Raw genomic sequence first — 23,571 nt, 5'->3', positions numbered from 1 at the left:
TGTTTAGAAGAAAGGGTTCATCCAAGGAAAGGCTCAGATTTAGAGAGTATCAGATTCACTACTTAGGTTCTTCTCTGTTTTTATTACAGAAAAATGTGAATACCAAGTCTGGGACCTACAAATCTCAATTCAGTAAACTGTATGCTACTTTTGCTTACTCAAGTTACACTCAAAAAGATTATGTCATTAATTTCCTTATAATCTGCACATCTAGGATAAACTCTTGGCTTGAATTCTTGTGTGTTTTTTTCATATTTCTTTATTTTTTATTGTTTTGGGGGCAAGGTTGGCAAATGATCATTTTCTTTTTTTTTCACTTTCTTTTTTTTCATATTTCTTTTTTTAAATAGGGTTCTGGGTTGTTTAGTTAATTTTATTCAACTTATATACTTAATAGAGAGAAGCCAGCGCTACAATACCTGATGATGATGACAAAATATTTGCACACAAGATGTTTTTGCAAAGGATGTAAGAAAGAAAGAATAAATTTCCAAGATAAATATCAGTGCTACTAAGATTTAATGGTTTGTGCTTATGCAACGTGAACCAAGTACGAATATTATTGTTACCTGAGTGAGTGATTCCTGGTAAGATCAGGCTGACGCTCTTGTAGAATTTCAAAGATATTGGGTTGACGTAGAAATGCAACAATCTTGTCATTGTAAGCTGAAAAAAATAAAAAAAGATAACAATTTTTAATAACAATTTTAAACTTTTTTTGTGTGTGTGAGGTGGAGTTTCACTCTTTCACCCAGGCTGCAGTGAAGTGGCCCAATCTCAGCTCACTGCGACCTCCATCCCCAGGGTTCAAGTGATGCTCCTGCCTCAGCCTTTCAAGTAGTTGTGATTATAGGTGCCCGCCATCATACCCAGCTAATTTTTTTTTTAAATATTTTTGGTAGAAATGGGGTTTCGCCACATTGCCCAGGTTGATCTCTAACTCCTGACCTCCAGTGATCCACCCACCTCGACCTCCCAAAGTGCTAGGAGTACAGGCGTGAGCCACTGTGCCCAGCTTATAAATCCAAAGTTTTCAAAATCATCTGTTTTTCAGACAGGCATGCCTGTCACTCCAGCATTCTGAGAGGCTGATTTGGGAGGATCACTTGAGCTCAGGAGTTTAAGACAAGCCTGGACAACATAGTGAGAACTTGTTTCTACTAAAAAATAAAATAAAATAAAATCTGTTTTCTGGCTAATATTATACTCAAAGTTATAGTTTGGAACTAGACTATGCCCACCACTATAGGTACTTACGTTCCATTTTGTATCTAACCTTTATATAATTATTGGACTTAGAGCTGTGGCTTAGTTAACCATTCTTAGTAAACTCACTTGATAAGCCATATTTATTATCAAATGGCAAGATAAGGTCATCAATGAGATTCTAGATCTTGATCATTATCAAGTATCAGCCTTAAAGAAATGACAACAGTCAGAAAGGAAAAATCATCTTTTGATTAATTAGCAACCAGCCAGAGAGGTAGACGCAGAACTAAATTTGCCAAAATGTACTAGCTGCCAAACAACTAGAGCCAAAATGCAGAGGATAAACTATTCCCAAACTCTATGTGGAAATAAGTGCCATTAAGCCACAAATAGTTCTTTACCAAACCAACTATACCAACAGCTACAACACAACCATCATTATCAACTATGAAAACAAATATGTTTAAAAAAATCTATATCCCAGTCAAGGCTGGCTAAAGAAACTTAAAAATAGTTAATTAAAATTTATTAAGGACACTGTTATTACCTCTTTTGCCAAGAAAAAGCATTTGTTTACTTAAGATGATTCATCTTGATTATATTTGTTGATAATTATAAATAAATCATAAATATATTTAAATTCACAGAACTAAGGCAGAGTGTCTAAATTCTTAAACATCAGAGATTCTGTTATAGGATATGATCAAGATACATGCCTTTCTTAAACTAACAAATAATTAAACAAATGAAGAATAATTCTGTAGAGATCTGCCATTTCCAATCTTACCTACATCATATTGCCTATACATACATATTTTAGTTAAATGTGAATAACAATTTTAAAGTCATACTGTCTGCTAAAATGGAATACCACTGTCAACTCAAATTTTCCCTAAATGCACATTTCACTATCTATGAATAATGAAGACATTTTTATAATTCTTGAATTGGGGTTTACCGTGCATCTGAGAACAGAGCCCAGATAACTTTCTAAGCAACAATTGTATAGAGCTTTAAAATTCTATGTGCAGTATTTAGGGTCGTATTAGTAATAACATAAAAAAACCTAGACAGTTAGACTTCACCTCTAGATTTCTTATCCAGAGGTCAAACTTCTTAGGTCATGGGCATTATATTGAATTTCATGATAATTTTTTTAAAGAAAAAGTTTTAAAACAAAAACAGACAAATAGAGAGCTGGTCTAATTTTAGACGGAGCATGGAGCCCACATGGCCTCCCACCAATCTGTCCATCCACCTGCCTTAGGGGCTCCTAAGGCAACCACTGATCTTCAACCTCATCATTCTAATAACAACTCAAGTCGTTTTTTAGGCCTTTCTGCCACATTCATTTATTTTTATTTTACTATTTTAGAGGTTCTCACTGCCTTCTATTTGTGACAAAAACCCTTAAGAATGTGCTGTCTTTGATTGCTTATTTTGTGAAGCTACTACAGATTCACACACCATTTAAATTCTGTCTTGGCCTTAAATATATTAAGTATATACTTGTCCAAATTCTTAATTTATAATGATTGTATAATATATTACCTTAATACATTATTTTACCTTAACTTCAATAATCTAACATAATACCTCTACTCAGGCATGGCAGAGTGGTATTAAAAAAAAAAATCTCATCCTTTAGGATTTTACAAGACAGAAGCCCTGTGAGACTCAAGTCCGTAGGATTTTGTTATACATTTCTTAAGGATAATGCAGCAATTTCTCAATACAGGGCAAAAAGTATCAGGTTAACAACAGGGGAAGTATCAGCACAGTGTACACGGTATAGATAATGGCACAAAAAGACAGATAATTTCTGGAAAAGGTTGACATACCCACTGGAACCATGTCCTGGTACTGTGGCCTACTGACTGTATTGAATGTACTGGATGGCCTGGGAAGAACTGGTGGTCCCGCATGTCGAGAATCTTCTCCTACCTGCAAACAGAAGCACCATTTATGTTCTGCACCAAGAGCCAGAATGTTCTAGATCAGTAACCCAAACCAAGCTGTTTAAAATGTTAACAATGAGCATGGTGAAGTGCCACCTGATCAGAACAGACATCAGCTGTGGAGGTGAAGCAGGGTTCTTAGTTATCAAAAGCGTTGTTTTAGTGGCTAAATAGGGGGAAGAGTTGAGGCATCCACATTCTTGAGAGGGGATGAGGCAGTAATGCTTTACTAAGTGGCACAGAAGTAGTTCAATCTGCTCGTAATTACTGAGGCTGCAGCATCTAAATAGCAGACTTGTTCATCAGGACTAACGTCTGCATTGACAGAGCACTGTTGGCAACAATACAATCAAAGGGAAGACTGAGTGTTATAAAATGTTTGGGGCGTGCCAAGATAGTTCTTCTTTTGGCTAAGGCAGGCCAGGGAATTCCCTGGCTCAGCAGAGGAGGGGTTGAAGACCAGCAATCTTCACGTAGGGTTCCGAGTTAGTACATTATCTCCTCAGGAGCAATTTTCCATGCCTATTAGAACACCTGGTACAACAGATCTTTCTGGTTTGAGCCTCCCACACCAGGGCGCTAATAGGAGCAGGTGCAGAGGAGCTAAATATGGTTGTCCTAACCTGAATTATTCATTGCACCTAATATAGATTTAGAAACTCATACATACAAGTAGATAATCAAAAATATCCATTAATAATCTTACCAGAAAACTCTGATGTTGCTTTCCCATTTCCCCCCAGATTACAGAACTCTTTTTAAGACAATAGTAGAAAGCAAAGTAAGAAAGAATAAGAGAACAAAAGGCAAAATAACATACTGTACTGGATTTATAAACTGGGATTTTGAAAATAGTGTTTTTATTCCACTCACAACCCTTTGCAGGCATTTTGTCATACTGCATCACTTGGGTATTTGCTGAGGATTTTTCTAAAGACTCTAATGCTGGAAATATCCTCCCCACCCTCTACTGCTTGCTTGTCCTTCAAGAATGCTCTCACTCATTCCTCACAGCGTAGTTCAAACAGCCCCTCCTCAAAAAGGCTTTCCCTCTCCTTCAAGCCCAAGTTAAATGCAACCTTGTCTGAGCTCCCACAGAACTTGGTGTATATTTCTCAAGCAGATGCCATTGTGAACAGTTTATATTATTTGTCAATTATACCTCACTAAAACTGGAAATATATAAATAAAAAGAAAAAAACACGATTATCAAAAACGTTATTAAGGTATACTTTTTCAACTATTAAAAAAGAAAGTTTACAAAGCATTTTTCACTCATATTTTTGTTGATTTGTAGTATAGTTTCATATTTTCCTCTTCTATTAAGAATGCAGGAAGTGTGTTATTTATTTGCATCCCTCATAACAGCAACAATGATGTTTCCTCATTATAGTAGGTGTTTGACAGTGCTAACTTGTTAGACGGGAAAGATATCAACATTTCTACTGACTGGAATATTTGCTGAAGGGATATAAGATGGTGGCTGAAATGACCATGTATGTAGCTAGAAGCCTTCTCATCCCGCTTCTCTTGAGTTATTGGCTTTAGGAATGAACACAGCTACTCTCTGGGGAGATCTGATCACTAAGTACAGACTGTTAGTCAGATAACATATTTCAACACTCCAATATATACTTTCTCTCCTCAGAGTATGTTGCCATGTGTCATCATTTCTCAGAAAAGTCAAAGGTCTTTTCCCTGAGACCTCAGTCCTGGCAACCAGACCAGCAGACAGTGGGCAATCCCTCTGATGGGCAGGTCTTCAGGACATGCGCGCTTCCAACAGCTGTGTCAGAAAGGACACTCCCCTGGAAAGTTTAACAATGCTGAAGGCTGGACGCTCAGTCTGTATGGAGTTATCTCCAGGTCACTGCTCAGTTTCCAGCCATAGGAGGAAAGTCTTAACGTATCCCTTAGGGTCCCTCTCTCATAAAGGCTACTACTAGACCATGAAAATAATTCATGTTCTAAGGTAGAGGGGTTGAAAGAAAATACAAGTATAGCTATTAATCTATGCATGTTTTCCCAGGAAAACAGTGAAACAGCCAGCTTCATACTATGAAGTCATGATAAGGTGAGTGGTTAAAGTGCACTGGCTATGCAATAAAACATTGGACAGAGCCCTAATTGTGCTACACATCGCACACAAGGTCCAAAGGTGAAAGGTCTGTTCTGCTTTCAAGATGAATGTTGTTAGCATCATTCAGTTTACCACTAATGGTTTACATGACAGCAAGGTAAAGATTTATTAGCTACTCATAAAACATAAATATTTTGTGCATGCCTCATCCTGCAATATATTTATATATCATTTTTATATGAGCTTCTCATGTGTACTCTTCTATATCTGCACTTACAACCAGCAAACACATGATGCATTAGAGCAACTATGTAAATCAGGAGGGGAAATTCCAAGAGTAGAATTTTGATGAATCAAATCCAGTTATTTATTGTATTCTTATTTTTTCTCATACAAAATATAAGGCTACAAAGATATTTCATGTACAATATAATATTGAAAATACATGCACATAGACATAGAAAAGTAATGTAAAAATATTAATTCTATTTGTCTAAGGAAATTTTCAAAACAATGTACATCAAGCGATGGTATATACTCAAATCATAAGCCCATATGAAGGAGAAAAAACTTGCCTTAAGACATTTCTTTTATATATTTAAGCTGCAAAAGGAAGAAGTGAAACAAGATGGTTTTTTTTTTTTTGGTTAGCATATTAGAGGGCCCTCATGTGGTTATCATGGGTCCCTGCAAACTGGTAAAGTAGAGCAGTTTTCAGTAATTCTTAGTTCAGCCCATTTTCCCCAGGCACTTAGAGTATATAAATCAACTTTCTCAGGAATATTCTAATTTTAAAGAATACTAGTGAGGATGCTATAATCCCATAGCCCTGGATGAGTATTTTAATGCAATATAGAAAACTTCATTTAAGAAATTCTATATTTAACCAAGTTACATTCATTTCTTCCTGTGAGGCTGAAAATGGGTGTGCAAAAGGGCTTATCATCTTCCTGCCTTGAACATTTTAGTACATTATCAACTCCCTCTCACCTTCCTCTGAGTCGAAAAATCTTAAATTCCTCATATGTCCTACCTTTCTAGATTCTGTGATTTAGGCCGTATGTATTTCCAGAGAAGGCTTGTCAACATTATTCCAAAGCTTTTCAGCCTCTAAATCAAACTCAAAAAAAAGAAGCTTAAAAAAAAATCAAATTCCACAAGCCACCACATTTTAGAAGCTTCTATCAACCAACCAGCAGGTAAGTCCCTAAAACGCTTGACTCACCTCGCCCGCACTGTGGCTGCGTTGCCTTGTCAGGTGTTGCCGATGAACCAGTGCACTCGTGGGTCTACTGCTCTGCAGGGGTAGCCGGGGGTCAATGAAAGTGGTGGTGCGGGAGTTGTGGTCCACAAAGAAAGCCTAGGATACAATACACTGAGTCAAATACATCAGACGGTCAGGAAAAGACTCACTTTGAGTCATGATCCTAGCTCTATTTTCTTATAATGTTCAATCTTTGGGGAAATTTCTCCTTATCCCCATAGGCGAGGTCAGACTAGAGAAAGCCAAGCTTAGATGAGATCTAGAACAAAGAGAGCAGGAGGGAACATTATGCCTGATTTTAGGAAATACTCTACGAGGTAGTCACCAAAGAGATGATCTGAGAAGGAAGCCAGAAGAATGGACATTTGGGCTTCTCTTAACTGATGGTCTTTGAGTTCTTCCTGTCATATATGGCTATTATAAAGTTCTTACCACCTTGAAACTTTTAAACATCATTGACTTCTCTTTTCCTTCTCCTATACAGCACCAAAATCCTTCTCATTTTCTCACTGTAGTCTCCTCTATTTGTCCCCTCCCAGCCTGAACACCACCCCATTATTCGGGACTTTATTTTTCATGTGTAAGTACTGGTGGTTTCTCAGCTGCTCACATCTCCACCACTGTAGTCATTTAACTGGCCCATTACTATACGAATATTCTTTCTAAACACTTCAATTACATCACCATCTCAATCCAAAGCTTCTCATAGCTATCCATTGTCCACAGAAAAGACATCCCTGCTCATTGGTCAGTTTTTCCTCACTCTTTAACCGTCTGTGTACATGCCTTTCCAGTGTAGTCACCCATTACACACCCATACAAACTCATCACATACCCAATAGAACTTTGGGTATGTCACTTACATTCTCTGAGCTATATATTTCTTACAAAAATATGTCTCTTTCATTCATAATAAACATTTCTCCCCAATAATGTGTTAGGAAGGTGGAAACCATGTCTATCATGATTACTGCAGAATCTCTGGTAACATGAAATCATGAATGAGCATAAACCATTTACTTCAGCATTGCAGTTAGGATGGAATACTATGTAGCAAAGCATTTTTTGGTCTGTTTAATTCTAAAACTATACAAGGGCTATTTATCATTATCCTTAGGGGCCCAATGTTAGAAGTTTTCAAAGTAAAATTCACTCGAGGTAATAATAAGATAATGAAACCCATTATCTTAAGTACAATTAGAAATTATAAGTTTTTCATGATCAGATAAAGCTAATTAGGTCATCAAAGATGAAAGGGGCTATTAGGAGAGCCAGGCGACTCAGTACCTATAAACCAAGTGTAGAGGCACATGATGTATGCCATGTAACAGGCAAAAAAGAACTGACCTTTCAAACCGATAGAGCTCAGTTAAGGAAGTACCTGAACACCTAGGGATGAAGGTATCTAGGCAAATGCCAGAGGCAGATACTGTATTTATGCCTATTTAGAAAACTACTTTTATGGAACAGAATGTTTCATATGGAACTGTATGTACGTCATCAAGAAATGGGGCAGATCCCATAAAGAAAACATTTTTACATCTTTATAAAGAAATAACTTTAAGCAATGGATGTACCAGAAAACAAAGCAGAAAAACGGACAGAACAGGAATCTTTCCTAGTACATTCTCTGACTCTCCAATTTCTGGGTCCAAAAAATGAAGGTTTTATGTGAGATTTTGTCATCAGCCTCACATCCTGGGTAATGTTTCCTCTTCCCTAACCTCGGGTGAAACATCCTTCTTCTCAGGTCTTATAAAAAGTACTCTGGTGATAAAACCTGTGTGGACTTGCCTTGACAGGTTCTAGCCCCAAACGTCACATTGGTCCCGTTTGGTTTGTGCTTCTATTACAACTGTCCACTATTTCTGCCACTATTTGAAAAATCATAAAATGGCAATTAAATTATTTTGTACCAATGGACATGGCTAATACCTATTTTTAAATAATACATATTAGAACCAACCCCATATCCTCTTTATGTAAATGGAGAGTAACAAGCTTTTATTACTAACACAATCATATAAACCATCTTGTTTAAGGGAAAAAATACAAAAAGCATAAAGTAGAATGGCCTATTTACCTAATTTCTTAGAAATGTTTTGAAGGGATGGGTGGCCATTAACGGTACAACGATGCACTTGTCATTATTAAGACAAATGGGTGCCTACATGTAGGTCAATTGTGATTTGCATGTAATGTCGTAGCCTAATGTGATATGAAGAGGCTTGTCTAAAATCTACTCTCAAAAGAACTATACTGCAAAAGCCTTGAGGGTAGTAACTCTATCTTATTCAGTCTGTTATCCCCAATGGCTTTTAGGGCTGTGCCTGGGAGAGAGAGGGTGTTCAGATAATAATAAATTGCTAAAAACTTGAATTACCAACGAAAATACAAGGAGAAAACTAACAATTAACTAACCAAGTATTAATAAGCATGGTCTTAGGCCAGGCGTGATGGCTCACACCTGTAATTCCAGCACTTTTGAAGGCTGAGGCGGGTGGATCACTTGAGTTCAGAAGCTCAAGACCAGCCTATGGCAAAATCCTGTCTCTACAAAATATTCAAAAATTGTCCAGGCATGCTGTGGCACACACCTGTAGTCCGAGCTACTCAGGAAGCTGAGGTGAGAGGATCATTTGAGCCCGGGAGGTGGTTGTTGCAATAAGCCAAGATTGTACCACTGCACTCCAGCCTGGGTAGGTGACAGAGTAAGACACCCATCAAAAAAAAAAAAAAAAAAAAAAAAAAGCATGTTCTTTTACACAAATACAGAAATACTTAAAGATTTGGGGAAAAAATAAGGGAAGCTAAAGACGCCAAAACCACAAACAGAAGATTTTAAAAATCCCATTGTAAATATGAATAAAGTACTAGGTTAAACATGGTACTTCTGGGAAATCTACTGATGAGGGTCAGGTGATCCTTCCTTCTGTCCTTCATCTATCCTGCTCTCTGAAACACAAATTTAACAGTGGAGCTCCAGTGGCCAGACTGAACCATGGGGATTGTTGAGGAAGAGTTAAATTCTGTAAAATATTTGAAGAGATTTATTCTAAGCCAAGTATGAGTGGCTAATGGCTTGTGACATGGCCCTCCAGAGATCCTGAGAATGTCTACCCAAGGAGACTTGGCTTTATACATTTTAGAGAGACCTAAGGCACCAAAAATACATGCAAGATATATGTTAGTTTAGTCTGGAAAGGAGAGGAAATTGGAAGTAGGGGTGGGGGTGGTTCTAGTTATAGCCAGATTCAAAGATTTTCAGTTTGGCAACTGGTTATTATCTAAAGATCTGGAATCAATAGAAAGGAATGTCTGGGTTATAATAAGATTTGTGGAGACCAAGATTTTATTATGCAGATGAAGCCTCCCAGTAGCAGGCTTCAGAGAGAATAGAGTGTAAATGTTTCTTATCAGACACAAAGAGTCTGTTCTATCAGTCTCAAGGTCTCTGTGTTGATGTTAATGCTGCTCAGCTGTGAGACATATCCAACCCCCCCACCCCAACTTCCCATCATGGCCTGTACTAGTTTTTTAGGTTAACTTTGGAATGTCCTTGGCTGAGAGGAGAGATCCATTCAGATGGTTGTGGGGCTTAGAATTTTATTTTTGGTTTACAAGAGGAAGGATGGCTGAGCAAAAAGCTGGAAGTTGCTGGAGGCTCTCGCAACATGAGGAACTCCCTGGTCACCCCTAGACTGCCTGCCTCTGAACTTCTTTATGTGAAAGAATATAATTTTTTTTTTGAGATGGAGTCTTGCTCTGTTGCCCAGGCTGGAGTACAGTGGCATGATGTCGGCTCCCTGTAACCTCCACCTCTGAGGTTCAAGCAATTCTCCTGCTTCAGCCTCCCAAGTAGCTGGGATTACAGGTGTAGTGTGCTTCACCACACCTAATTTTTTGTATTTTTAGTAGAGATGGGGTTTCACCACATTGACCAGGCTAGTCTTGAACTCCTGAGCTCAGGTGATCTACCCACCTCAGCCTCCCAAAGTGCTGGGATTACAGGCATAAGCCACTGCACCCGGCAAGAATACAATCTTGTACATTAAAATGTATATGTGTTTTCCACCACAATACAGTCAAATCAAATCCCACTGGAAACAGTGAAGTTTCCACACTGCAGAGGAAAGACAGTCTCTCTAAAAGTAAAACCAGAAACCACCATTTTATATATAGGGATTTTCCCTATTTGGTGAATAATGATATATTTATCATTCACCTTTAAAACAATTAGATAATTCCCAATGTACAAGAAATGTATAGTTGGGAACTTATAAAGCTAGGATTTGAACCCATGATTCTATCTGACCCCAAAGCCCAATGAGCAATACCTTTTTCCTCACCTCTCTTCTTTTCATATATCATCTCCTTTTTTCCATTCTGCTTTCTACCTACCATCTTTTCCTTTTTATGTTCTTCTCGTTCCCTCCGCACCTTACATCATACTTTATTTTAGGAAAACATTTCAGTATGTATTGAATAAGGCTGACAGTAACAGTCACTCACAGTGCTTGGCCTCACCAGTTTCAACACTGCAAAGTTTCAAGTGTAAAGATTGCTATTGATCCCGACAACATGCTCTACATACTGTGCCCAATTCTCATCACTAATCTGCTGGAAGCATGGCTATGGGTGGGGAATAGGTCCTATTTGTATCCCACAAGGGGCTCTATTTCAGAGTCAAATGGAATGTGTATATTGTTTACACATGCTTTTTAAGTCTGCCAAGTACTTGGGGGAAAAGTCTCGATTAAGACCTCCATCAAAGCCTCCAATACAGCGCTTCTAAGAAGCAAATTGCTTGGCGAGAGTTTTGGCTCTGTTCTGGGCCCACTGTGTGATCTTGGACAGATTTCCTTAGTGCTCTGCTTTATTCACATAAAGGGGATTACTCAGGTCACAGCTGAGTTGTGAAAAATAGATCCTACTTTAAAATGAAGAGGAGAGCATGCAAAGTCCAAGCTTGCCATTTCTATTTGTGACACACATATCAATTATGTAAGGAAAGCGTATCACTTTCCCACAGGAAATGCCACCTAGTTCAAGCCAGCAATGAAGCTGACCTAGTAAATTTGAGTTACTTTATGTCACATTTTTTGAATAGCCTGCAATTTTTTATGAAAGTATCTACCATATATTCATACATACTGTCCAGAGTAGAGTATGTTGAGAATGCAGATGTGAAAAAAGAAATTGTATGGAAAAACAGATCCTTTTCACGTCAGCCACTAGCGAAGCAAATTTCAAACAATATTGATTCCCTAATGCTAAGTTTCATTAAGGAAAATCACTCAAGCTTTACAGTGCTGGGCCAACTAACAACTCAAAAACTGAAAGGAATGCAAATACACAAACTTGAATCTCATTTCTAAAAATGTCTACCCTTTCATTGCTTCGGGCATAGTCAGAGTCAGAAAATATAGGCTAGTTGGAGCCAAGTGGTATTTTTGTGATGCCAAACAAAATACATTTCTTTCTTTCTTTCTTTTTTTAAACTTCTATTATTTTAAGAAAAAAAAAATCCATCACTATTTACAAAGAAATACCAACCTCAGGCTCAACAAATCTAAGTTAAAGAAGTTTGAAATTGTTTCCAGTTACTATTTTGCCACTAAGGAATACATATTAGAAGGCTACTTAAACAAAATAAAACAAGAAGTGCTTGTAACTATGCTACAGAAAGAACATCTGATCTTCCATTTTTCTTTCTATAGTCATGGAAACAGTGAAAGGATAATAACGGATAAGCCAGAAGCACTATGTATTGTATCTGTTCTAATTCTGGTTTCGTGGCCTACAAAGTCTTAGAAGTGCCCCAAAAAAGGCTCATTGTAATCTACTTTCATTTTTTAAAGATTATATTTACTTATCCAGTCTCTTCTTTCCAAATTATAAATCTCTTCTCAGCTGCTGGCTCCTTCCCCCAAAATTCCCCCAGTTATAAGGAATAAACATACCATTATTTCCTCTACATTTTATCTTAGATTCTTTGTCACAAATATGTAAAGGGCTTTACATATTTACAAAGATGTAAAGGGCTGAATGATACAGTTTATCCTCAGTAAAAAAATTGTCATGTTAACTTGGTTCTTTTGAAGGAATCAGTAGTCCCAATTATTTCATGATATCTGTATCAGTCACAAAAAAGGTTAAAGAAAAGTAGTACATTTAGCTGCTATGACTGTAGCTGTAAAGTTGTGGTATTTGAGCTAGAGTCCTGAAAACAGCCAATTAATAGATGTGGAAAAGTACAATATAAGTACAACACTTTGATGTAAAATGTTAGCTAAGAGAGTAGTTTTTATTTTTTATTTTTTGTTTGTTTCTGAGATGGAGTCTCGCTATATTGCCAGGCTGGAGTGCAGTGGCACTATCTTGGCTAACTGCAACCTCAGCCTCCCAAGTGTCTGAGACTACAGGCATGCACCACCATGCCCAGCTAAATTTGTGTTTTTAGTAGAGACGGGGTTTCACCATGTTGGCCAGGATGGTCTCAATCTCTTGACCTTGTTATTCCCCCACCCTGGCCTCCCAAAGTGCTAGGATTACAGGTGTGAGCCACTGCGCCAGCCGGGAGTGGTATTTAGGCATTCAACCTGTAAGAGGGGAGCCAGTGTTATGTTGGAGATGGCTTGTACCAGCTCATGAGAGCTGACTGTGTTCTGTGAGCAGGTTGATATGATGCTGACAGCAGGTAATTGACCACATTGGGAGAATTTACACCATTAAAATTGGCAAGTGCTACAAATCAGCACTCCTCCCCACCCGCCTCAGAGAGCTGATTGTTCAACATTTCCCAGCTTATAGTTCTGGAAGACTGGCAATACAGTTAACCAAATCACCACGTTTTAGGTGAAGTAGAAGGGCATTACTATGAAATGTTGAAATAGTATATATATATTTTTAAAAATCCATGCAGGTCATAAAAACAACTGTTAAAGAAAAGGCAAAGGTCATCTCTGTACCTAGGCAATTCCTTCAAGATTGCTAAGTCTAGTGTTTTACTCAGAATTATATTCATAAAACTGATCTCTGCTCTATTCTCTCATTCAAAAAGGTACACAACCCCTAGACAGTTTATTTTTGCCATTTTCCTTCTATGTAAATTTATTCATGCATTACTTTTTTCTAACATATTTTTATCCCTTAAAATAGGCAAGAGATCCTTAAAAAACATGTGCTATCATTTATAGTTGGATTCCATAAACAGCTAGATTGCTGCGTAACTTAAGGCAATTAAACCAGGTACCCACCACAAGAGGTATTAGTTGTTTCCAAGCAATTAAAAATGTGTCACAAAAGTAACAAATGTGGTGGTCAAACAGACAACATATTTTTCAAACTGCAGCACTAATTTTGCTAAGAGATTTTTGAAATTATAATAACTTGTGGCCTCCAAATATTAAGCTGCACTTTACTCACTGAGCTAAATAGGACTTGACCCAGTAAATAGTTTGCCATCAGTTTCATGCAAGATTGAAACCAGGGTCTAGGTCATTACTGAAACAACTCTAGCCACACAGGCTATTAGGGTCTGGTAAAATGAGAACTGTCAAGTTGGCTCAGCCTGTGGTAATTTCTACCATACAAATATTTGTTCTGTTCTAAAATCTGTCCTCATAACCATAACTGCTATTTGCTGTGGTTCTCAAAGTTGGGTATTTGGACCATTTTGATACTTAAACTCCCAATCTGACACCCAAAGTCAAAACCTCTAGAGTTACAAAGCTTGGATGTAGAAATGGATGCCAATTTAACTGGGAGATATTGTAACATATGATTTCTGTAGGGAAAAAACACAAGAAACTATGGGAAAGATTTCACTGTAAGTAAGAAGATAGTTCCCATTTTACATTTTTATTTTTTAAAATCTCACGACATTTATGATATGCCATTTATAAAGTTCAAAGTTTCTTAGCATCTCAATTTAGGCCCAAAGAGAATAATCTGGGGAAAAAACCCTGGGTTAATATTGTTTGAGAGTCTAAAGCAAAAAGGCCGGGGGAAATACACCGTATTTAACATCTTAAAGGGAAGTTAAAAAAAAAAAAGAGACTTTTTTTTTTCTAAAATTAAATCAAATAAGCCCATTATGTAAACTTGAGAAATAACCACTTTCACAGTTTTGTTTTCTCATTACCCAAGTCGTCTTGTAGCATTCTCTCAGTTTAACTCTCTGCAGCGTAGCATCCACTGATTTCATTCAATTGATATGTGTCTCTTGAAATTTACTCATTATTTCTTCACAGGAACCAGAAATACCCACCTGGTGCTTTCCTGTCTCTGTGCCCTTACTTTGGGTGTTTCCCCTCCCCATTCTTATTTTCTCTCTCCTCCAAAATTTCTTTTAACCAAACTTCTACCCATCATTTAAGGCTCACCTCAAATGCTGCTATTACTATGAAAACTTTCCAGGTATCTCATGCCAGAAATGTCACTCTTCAGTGGACCCTTGCATAACATATGACAGTGCGAAGGCATACATTCTTTTATAATTCAAAGAAGAGGCATTTAGGGTAAAAGAGCAATGTCTAGGAAAGGGGTGGTAGTAGCTTTACACAGGAAGTACATGATTTTGTGCCAATGTATGGATCTGATTTCAGTTCCAGTTCTAAATTACTTGGCCTTCAAGGATGTTTCTAAAACCCTAGTTTCATGATCATGGCTGATGGAGAATAAAACCACCAGAGTAGAAATCCACTGATATAGCAAGAGAACAAATCCACTGAAACACCACAGTATCAGAGAACTCATCTAGAGAAACAGAGAACATTCTGCATCACTATACAGGTGTAAGGCAGGAGCAAACAGATCAGGTCAGACTACCCTGCAGTGATCAAGAACAACATGAACAGCAAAGAACTGTAACAACAAAAAGAAACCCCGCTGTGAAAATGCCATTCTGTCAGATCACCATGGTTAAGGGAGACCAGCAGTTCCTTAAAAAGAGGAATAGGACACTGACATTAATCCTACAGTATATCCTTCATAAGTCATCACATATTTCCTAGAAAAGATTCATCAGTTAACAAATCTGTATCATTTTCATGAAATGCCAAACTGATGAAACTCTTTATTGTTCTATATAGATCCCTGCTTCTACCTCTAAATTTTAGTAACTTATAAATGATAATAATACCTACCTTATAAATTATCAGGAGGCTCCCACAGCATCCTGCCAAGTCCTTACTATCTTCATTATAATTGCTGAAGATATCCCTTCATCCTCCTTACTGGTGAGAGGCAGGATAAGAGCACAGATTCTAGACATGGATTGCCTGGGTTCAAATCCAATTCCACCACTTACTAATTGTGGACCTTGGCCAATTCAGTTAATCATGTTGTGCCTCAGTTTCCTCTTCTATATAACGTGGATAAAAATAGCATCTATCTCCAGGCTGCTGTGAGCATTAAATGAATTAGTGCCTGGTCCAGGGGCAATTCTACATACTCCAGAATGCTACATTAAGTGGTAAATTTTTATTGTTTTTGTTAGCACAATGGCACACACCTCAGAAGTGTTGCTGAATGACTAAATAAGGGAAAGCATGAAAGGAAGATGTTACACTTGAGAAGATAGAGGTAAATTTCAGCCTGAGAAAATTCCTGTTAAGAATCGTTTCCTTTCATGTAGATGAGGATAAGGATGTCCTGTTCTATGTCAACTCTAGAAATCAGTCATCACTGTGGGAAAATAACTTCAGAATACTTAATAGCTTTTGATGTTGTGTTACATGAAAAATGTTTTCTCCCTTCAAATGTTCTAGAAGCAAAGCAACTCATTTTTAAAAGGGGCTAGCCAGGCACGTGCCCATAGGCCCAGCTACTTGGGAGGCTGAAGTGGGAGGACTGCTTGAGTCCAGGAGTTCTGGACTACAGTGTGCTATGCCAATCAGGTGTCCACACTAAGTTCCCCATCAATATAGTGACTTCCTAGGAGCTGGAGCCCACCAGGTTGCCTAAAACGGAAGGAACCAGCCCAGGTTGGAAATGGCACAGGTTGAAATTCCCATGCTGATCAGTAGTGGGATCATGCCTGTGAATAGCAATTTTACTCCAGCCTGGGAAACATAGCAAGATCCTGTCTCTTAAAATAAATATTATTTTATTAATTATAAGGGGCTAAATAAATTATAATTTATAAATTAAAAGGGGCTAAAATTCCAGGGTTGAAAGAAAACCTATTAGCTGCCTATTCGTAAGACAGGAGACAGGACTCCTGACATGCTGCCCAAAACAGAACAGCCAAATAGAGACTGAGCACCAGCCTCCCCAAAAGTTCCTTTAAGCTATTTCAATTTACTTGAAGCCAGTCGCTTGGAAAGGAACTTATATGGGAGAATCACACAAAGATAAACCTACTTTAGTTAAGGTGTCCAGCTTAGCTAAAAATCTTATTAAAGTCTTAATGCACGACAGAGAGAGATCAGGCTAAAGTGATAAGCTTTTGGGTCCATCTGCTAATCTGTCTTGTCCAAAAGGCAGGGGCCCTTCAAGTCTTTCATGCCAAACAGCATTCAAATGTAAAAGCCAGCAGCAGATTGGGAGGTCAGCTCTTGACCAGCCTACACTCAGGGTTCTGTACAATGCCAACTGCAAGTTGTAACACCCAGATTAGTAAAAACATCCCCAGAGAATAGTATGTTTTGGGTAGTCATGTTATGAACATGGTTGAGATAATGTTTACTCCTTTTAACCACCAAAATTTTTATGAAAGCTATGAGACAAAACTTGTTCTTAAGAATACATTACAACTCTTCTTAAATAGTATCCTAAATGTAATTTAAACTTTTCTCATGGTCCAGTGTGTCTGGCAAGTTATGACTGGCAAGAAGGGACCAACCCCTGCCTTAACAAGTTAAATTGCAACACAGAGCAGAAACAGATGCAGCATTATCCATTATCTTAACTTGGGTTTTCCCTGGACCTCTGATTCTCTATGAACACAGCTCCTCGTGATTCCACGTAAAGTCTTGTCAGAGCTGAGAACAGACGAATTCTTGGTGTGCCACTACTTTTTATACCCAGGTATAATACTACTAATACTTTTCAAAGTCCTTACTTGGACCATCTATGCCCTTCCACCCAATAGAACATTTACAGATATTGGGCCCGCAGGCTACTGAACCAAACGCAGTACCAGTAAAGCCGTATCTTCCCCTGGTGTCCCTGCTTCCAGCTTAGTGTTCTGAAAAGGCTTCTCTGTCAAGCCCATCTGACTCTAATTCAATGTCATTTTACCTGTGGTCCAGGGACATAATCACAAGCCCAATTCTCTTTCACCTCTTCTAAACTTCACATTTGCCACTTCTAATCTTCTCTTGACTGGGAATTAGAGGTTTATTAAAAGCATTTGCAGAAATCAAGTCAGTAGTTTCAATGAGAGTTTGAAGGCTCCTCTCTTGCATTAAAATACATGCATTTTGTAACAACCATTTTGACTGCTTACAGGTTCTCAGGTAATATTGCTGGAAGCCGAGTTCAGGATAAGTAAGAGGCTATTGTGGTATTATTGCTAGAGGGAACTTTGCGGGGAAATGGCATTTACTGAGTACTTTACATGTTCCGTTTGCCTTGAATGTTGATATACTTTACTCCTTACTTCTTTCAGGTGTCTGCTCACCTACAGCCTTATGTGTGATGCCCTCCCCAACCACCCTATATAAGATAACATTCTCCATTCCTCTTTCTCTAGACCTCACCTCATTCCTTGCTTTATTTTAAATCACTGCATTAATCAGCTCTTGGCATATTAAGAATAGTATGTTTATTTATTCGTCTATTGCCTGTCTCTGAGACATGAATGCTGCATTCATGAGAATGGCAGTTCTATAAAGTCGTTGGCTTATCTATTTTGTTTAGGTGCTCAATAAATATTTGTTGAACAAACACTCCAAGGCTTGTTACTTTAAATATCATGCCATTGTAATCTTCCCTGCCCTTCAAGTCACATATTCCCAGACTGTTTATAGACAGAGAAACTGAGGTTGGTTACTCCATACTTGGAGTCACGGTTAAGAGCATGGTTCTTGGAACCAGCCTGGCTGGTCTACAGCGTGGCTCGGCCACTGCCTGTCTCTGTGATGTCAGGCAAGTCAATGAACCACTCTGAACCTCGGGCTGCTTATCTGTAAATGGCAATAATAACAGTACTGCTTTATCTAGTTGTGGTGAGGACCTTCTATCTATAAAGAGGTTAAATGTTTCACAGCTCAGAGTAGGTGCTACATAAGAGTTAAATAAATAAAAATTAAATTCTTAGCTAAAAAACACCTTATAAAAAGCACTAACTTTCTCATTCTCATTTCTTACTCGTAGAATGACTTCTTGATTGTAACCAGGCTTTCTGGTTCATCCATCTACAGAGGAAGTACAGATGTAGCTATTCTGGCCTGTGTTGCACAGTTACATATTTCTTGTCATAAATTGATCAATCAGTGAGTCTTGGTTAATGTGCCAACAGAATCAGGGTTCTGAACTACTAAGACTGAGGCCCGAGCCCAGACAGTGTCACAAAGACACACCTCATGCAGTTGCTTGCTTTGTGACCTCCTAGCCACCTTCTCTAAACAATACCACAACTTTTTATTCAAATATCTGCAATGCAAGCTGTATCACTCGGGAGAAGGAAGTACTGCCTAAGAACCCATTTCTCTAATTAGCAGAGCATGGAGAGAGATGACAGGCAGGAGGGTTTCCAGGGAGAAGCGAATGTTTTGCCAGCCTCACAGCCCTCCCTCCGCTCCCTCCACAACTTCAGAATGGCACAGTCACTGTTTGTGGTCACAAACAACCTGCTGTCCAGGTTTCACTTGAACAGGAGGTGGAATGTTTCATCTCACAAAGAGTCTTGGCCCTCACTTGAAGGGGAGTGCCAAGTGCCGAAGCCACAAGCAGCCCACAGGCATTCAGCACTCCCTGAGGCATCTTCCTCATGTTACCTTGCCCTGGTGATCGTGTTTCATTTCCCATCCCCGCGGCAGCTCTAGCTGTTTGTTCGCGAACATGTTGAGGAATCCCACAAGGTCCCGGTTATGCTGGTAGCGTTCAAAGTGGTGGGTGTCCCGCCGGACTTTGGTGATCATGTGCTTCAAACACGTGTTGTTTGTAAACATGCGGTAGGCACTCTAAAGAAAAGAATGGAGAACCAATGTTAACCTGCTTGTGACACGCAGAAGCAGCAGAAATACCACACATGGGTATGGCTAGTCAATCTTCCAATACGTAATGAAATGCATACACAGGCTTCGACAGAATTCTAGACCCATGTATGGAAACAGCAGACAGAGCACAATATCTTGAACAAAATAAAACATGAAGACTACAGAAGGTAAAGCAGTCTCCACAGGTAGTGTCTAGTTTTCTTTAAATTTTTATTTGCATTTGAAATTCTGGGGTACATGTGCAAGATGCGCAGGTTCGTTAAACAGGTAAACATGTGCCATGGTAGTTTGCTGTACCTATCAACCCATCACCTTGGTATTAAGCCCAGTACACATTAGCTATTTTTCCTAATGCTCTCCCTCCCCCGACCCTACTCCCCAACAGGCCCCTGTGTGTGATGTTCCCCTCCCTGTGTCTATGTGTTCTTATTGTTCTGCTCCCACTTATAAGTGAGAACATGTGGTGTTTGGTTTTCTGTTCCTGTGTTAGTTTGCTGAGGATAATGGCTTCCAGTTCCATCCATATCCCTGCAAAGGATATGATCTCATTCCTTTCTGTGGCTGCCTAGTATTCCATGGTGTATATATACCACATTTTCTTTATCCAGTCTATCATTGACGGGTATTTGGGTTGATTCCACATCTTTGCTATTGTGAATAGTGCTGCAGTGAACATATATATGCATGTATCTTTGTATTAGCATGATTTATATTCCTTTGGGTAAATACCCAGTAAGGGGATTGCTGGGTCAAATGGTATTTTTGGATCTAGATCTCTGAAGTATCACCACACTGTCTTCCACAATGGTTGAACTAATTTACTAAAGAACAAGCACACTGTGGAGTCTCACTGCACATGAAGCATTAAATCCTGAAGCTGGTTTTAGGAAAAAAACACAGAGTCAAAATTACACCACATTGGAGATGAATACGCCATGTTATAGAGAGCCCTGATACAACCAGTTTCTCCCCTAGTACTGGACTAGGTTAGGGGCTCTTTGAGTGAGTGCCAAATGACACAACTAGTAGATACTTAAGGGCCAAGTTGCATAGAAAAATGCTTGCCATATATTTCTATACTTGAAGGACATGCAATGGAATGAGCTGCTCACATTGACCATGACACTCAACTAAGATTACAATAGACTGAGGTTTTAGAATCTCACCCTTCATAAAAGCATATAAGCTTGGTGAATGGAATAGTAGGCTGAGGTGCTTGGGCTGTATATCTCATTCTTTTTTCTTTTTCTCTCTTTTTTCCTGTGTATATATAGTTGAATGTATATGAATGAAATGCAAGTTTTAAAAAACTCCACTATACCACCACATAGAAAAGTGATGGTTTTGTCCAAAACCTTACAGTCTTCATTACTATAATAGTTAAAGAAGATTCCAAAAATTGATTATAAGTCATGATTGTCCACAAATGAGTCAGTCAATAAATGTTTATTGTATAATACCATGCTCAAAGCAGCAGAAGAGGAATAACTGTACGGCAGCTGTTTCCTTGAATCATCAGAGGGATTATGATATCCATGAAACTGACCAGGCCGTGAATGATCTATCCTGGAATTCTATTCATCTCAGATTGATTCAAAGGGCTTTGGATTCCTTTTATCTTTAGTGTCTCAGGGACACTAGACTGAGTCTGGAGGTCTTCCAGCTTTATGGGTTCTATTATCTATTTTAGTCTAAACTTCATGGGTTCTGTTATCTATTTTAGTCAAAACTTTATGGGTTCTGTTATCTATTTTAGTCTCAGACAGACCAAGGCAAACTCCAAGGACTCTAGAGTCTCTGGAAATGATTTTATTTTAATAAACATTTACTGTCTTTGCTGTGCCCAGTACTGTGTTCATGATTAGGGATCAAAGAGGAATGAGTATGAGGACAGGTAACACTGCTCCAGTCTTTCTAGAATCCCTCAAGATGTATCACGTCCAGCTCAAAGCATTTATTGCTGATGTGAGTCCCTCTAGAGCTTTGTTCCCTTTGACACAGCAACTAGCAATGTTTGAACAGAGCTGCTCCCCAGCCTGGTTCCCTGGGTCCCTGAATGACCACAGGGACCCTGATAAACTGACTAGGAATGAGAAGTAATCCTTTGTTAGCTTAAGCCACTGAGATTTGTTGGTCATTTTTACTGAAGTACAACCTAAACTATTCTTATTGATTCACCATCACTAAATACTTGTTTCCTATCCAAACAAATTAAAGGAAAGAAGGAAGGAAGGGAGGAGGGAGGGAAGAAGAAAGAAGACCACAATGAACCATTCTTGAACCTTAGTTCCTCAGTACACTTGAGTATAAAATACTTTGGAGTCATATTTCAACCACAGTCTAAATGAGTGGAGGTTTTGATGACTGTGTTGTGTGGTTAAGAGCAGAGAGTACTGTCAACACAGGCAGGCCTTTGCAGGGGCTTCTTAGACAGCATGGAAGAATAGGAAAGTGATACCATGAAAGCAGAAAGGGAAACTAATAACAGAAGTTGGGCACTGTCAGAAAAAAACCCTAACTTCACCTAAGGAATAGTTTGGTCCTATTGGCTGACTCTGCTTTGGAGTTTTAAATACAATCAGCAAGGCAACTGTTTTCTGCATTTGGCTCAGTGTTGCTGATACATTTTCACGTAAGTCATTGCGAGTTAGAGTCCTAAGACCACACTAGTTTGTGTAGGGATCATAATGAGCTTTCAGGTCTTACTCCCAAGAGTAAAACAGATATTATGTCTCTTCAGAGACAAATTATTTAGGGGGTAATTCTGTTGAATAAACCATTACATTAACAGCTGGTTGTTCTAAATAGACATACCTCTTTGTCACCTTCATTTCTCTCTCTTCCCACTGAAGTAAGTAAATAAATAGGCCACATTCTGATTCCTTATCTAGAGCACCAGAAATGCTCCTCACTTTGTTAAAAAAGAACTTCATTAGGGCAAGAAATAGTGGCAATTAAGTTAAGAAACCTATCCTAGCCTCTGGCTTGAAGTAATTCCCTGGGGCTGAACGGCTCTTTAAGCACAGAAATCTTAAGGCTGGTCTTATAATTAATTGCGTCCTTTCAACTTCCTCCTCTCCACTCATTGAAACACGTAATATGGTGCCAAACACATTTGATCTTTGCAAAGAGCATCTACTAAAGTAATTCAATGAAAGAAAGCTTTCTTTCAGTAACTAGTAAACAACCTTTAGATCCACAGCCTTTTCAAGTCTGAATAATAAGTACATGACTGTTCGGGTCTATACAAAACACTTAAGCCAAACAGGAACATACTTCTAGACTGCTATGTTTCTATGAAAAAACTATGTTTGAATAAGCACAAATATATGTATATATAGTTTAAATATGTGTGTATATATATATAATTTATATATCTATAATTTGGGAAGGATATTTACACTCCACTTCATATAGAACTACAGTACAGATTCTAGTCTCAGCTGTCACTCATAGACAGAGACAAAGAAAACCACTTAATCTCTGTCTCAATTTGCTTAACTGTAATACGGGATAATAATAATTCCCTTGCTTTCTCCATAGGCACATGAGAGTCAAATCCAAGTGGGACAAAGGATGGTAAAGTGATTTGAAAAGGTCAAAATCACTTTAAGAATACCGGGTGTAAGTAAATAAAAATATTTAGAAAATTATATCTATCATACCTGAACAGACAGAGTTACAAAATTGTTTGCCATTTTTAGTCTTTGAAGATCTTGGGCCAGCATCCCACATTCTACGAACTGAACAAGGGTCTCCTAACCTTCATTAATTATGTGCTAAGCCCTGTGCTAAGCCCCTAGGATACAGAAATGAGCAAGGCTTGATCATTCAAAAGGAAGAAGGAGAATTATAGGGGGAGGTGGGAGGAAGAGATTCACTGGAGGCAGA

The 23,571-nt window shown here is 38.4% G+C and overlaps 1 protein-coding gene across 6 annotated transcripts in view; it reads right to left on the bottom strand.

Moving 5' to 3' along the window:
* The window catches only part of HECW2 (HECT, C2 and WW domain containing E3 ubiquitin protein ligase 2), a 392,336-nt gene that overhangs the window by 76,932 nt on the left and 291,833 nt on the right, over window positions 1–23,571 (bottom strand). For all 6 annotated transcript variants that reach the window (XM_012454051.3, XM_012454049.3, XM_064373220.1 and 3 more), the window contains 4 exons: window positions 19,459–19,644; window positions 6,473–6,607; window positions 3,051–3,153; window positions 570–666 (listed from right to left, as the gene is read on the bottom strand). In XM_012454051.3, the coding sequence (XP_012309474.2) occupies window positions 570–666; window positions 3,051–3,153; window positions 6,473–6,607; window positions 19,459–19,644 (521 nt within the window). The remainder of the gene's footprint in view (window positions 1–569; window positions 667–3,050; window positions 3,154–6,472; window positions 6,608–19,458; window positions 19,645–23,571) is intronic.

The sequence above is a fragment of the Aotus nancymaae genome, unplaced genomic scaffold (genome assembly GCF_030222135.1).
Source record: "Aotus nancymaae isolate 86718 unplaced genomic scaffold, 86718_ANA_hifiasm-v0.15.2.pri h1tg000008l, whole genome shotgun sequence".
Classification (NCBI taxonomy): Eukaryota; Metazoa; Chordata; class Mammalia; order Primates; family Aotidae; genus Aotus; species Aotus nancymaae.
The sequence above is the reverse complement of the archived record's forward strand: the minus strand, read 5'-3'. Positions and strand labels throughout refer to the sequence as shown.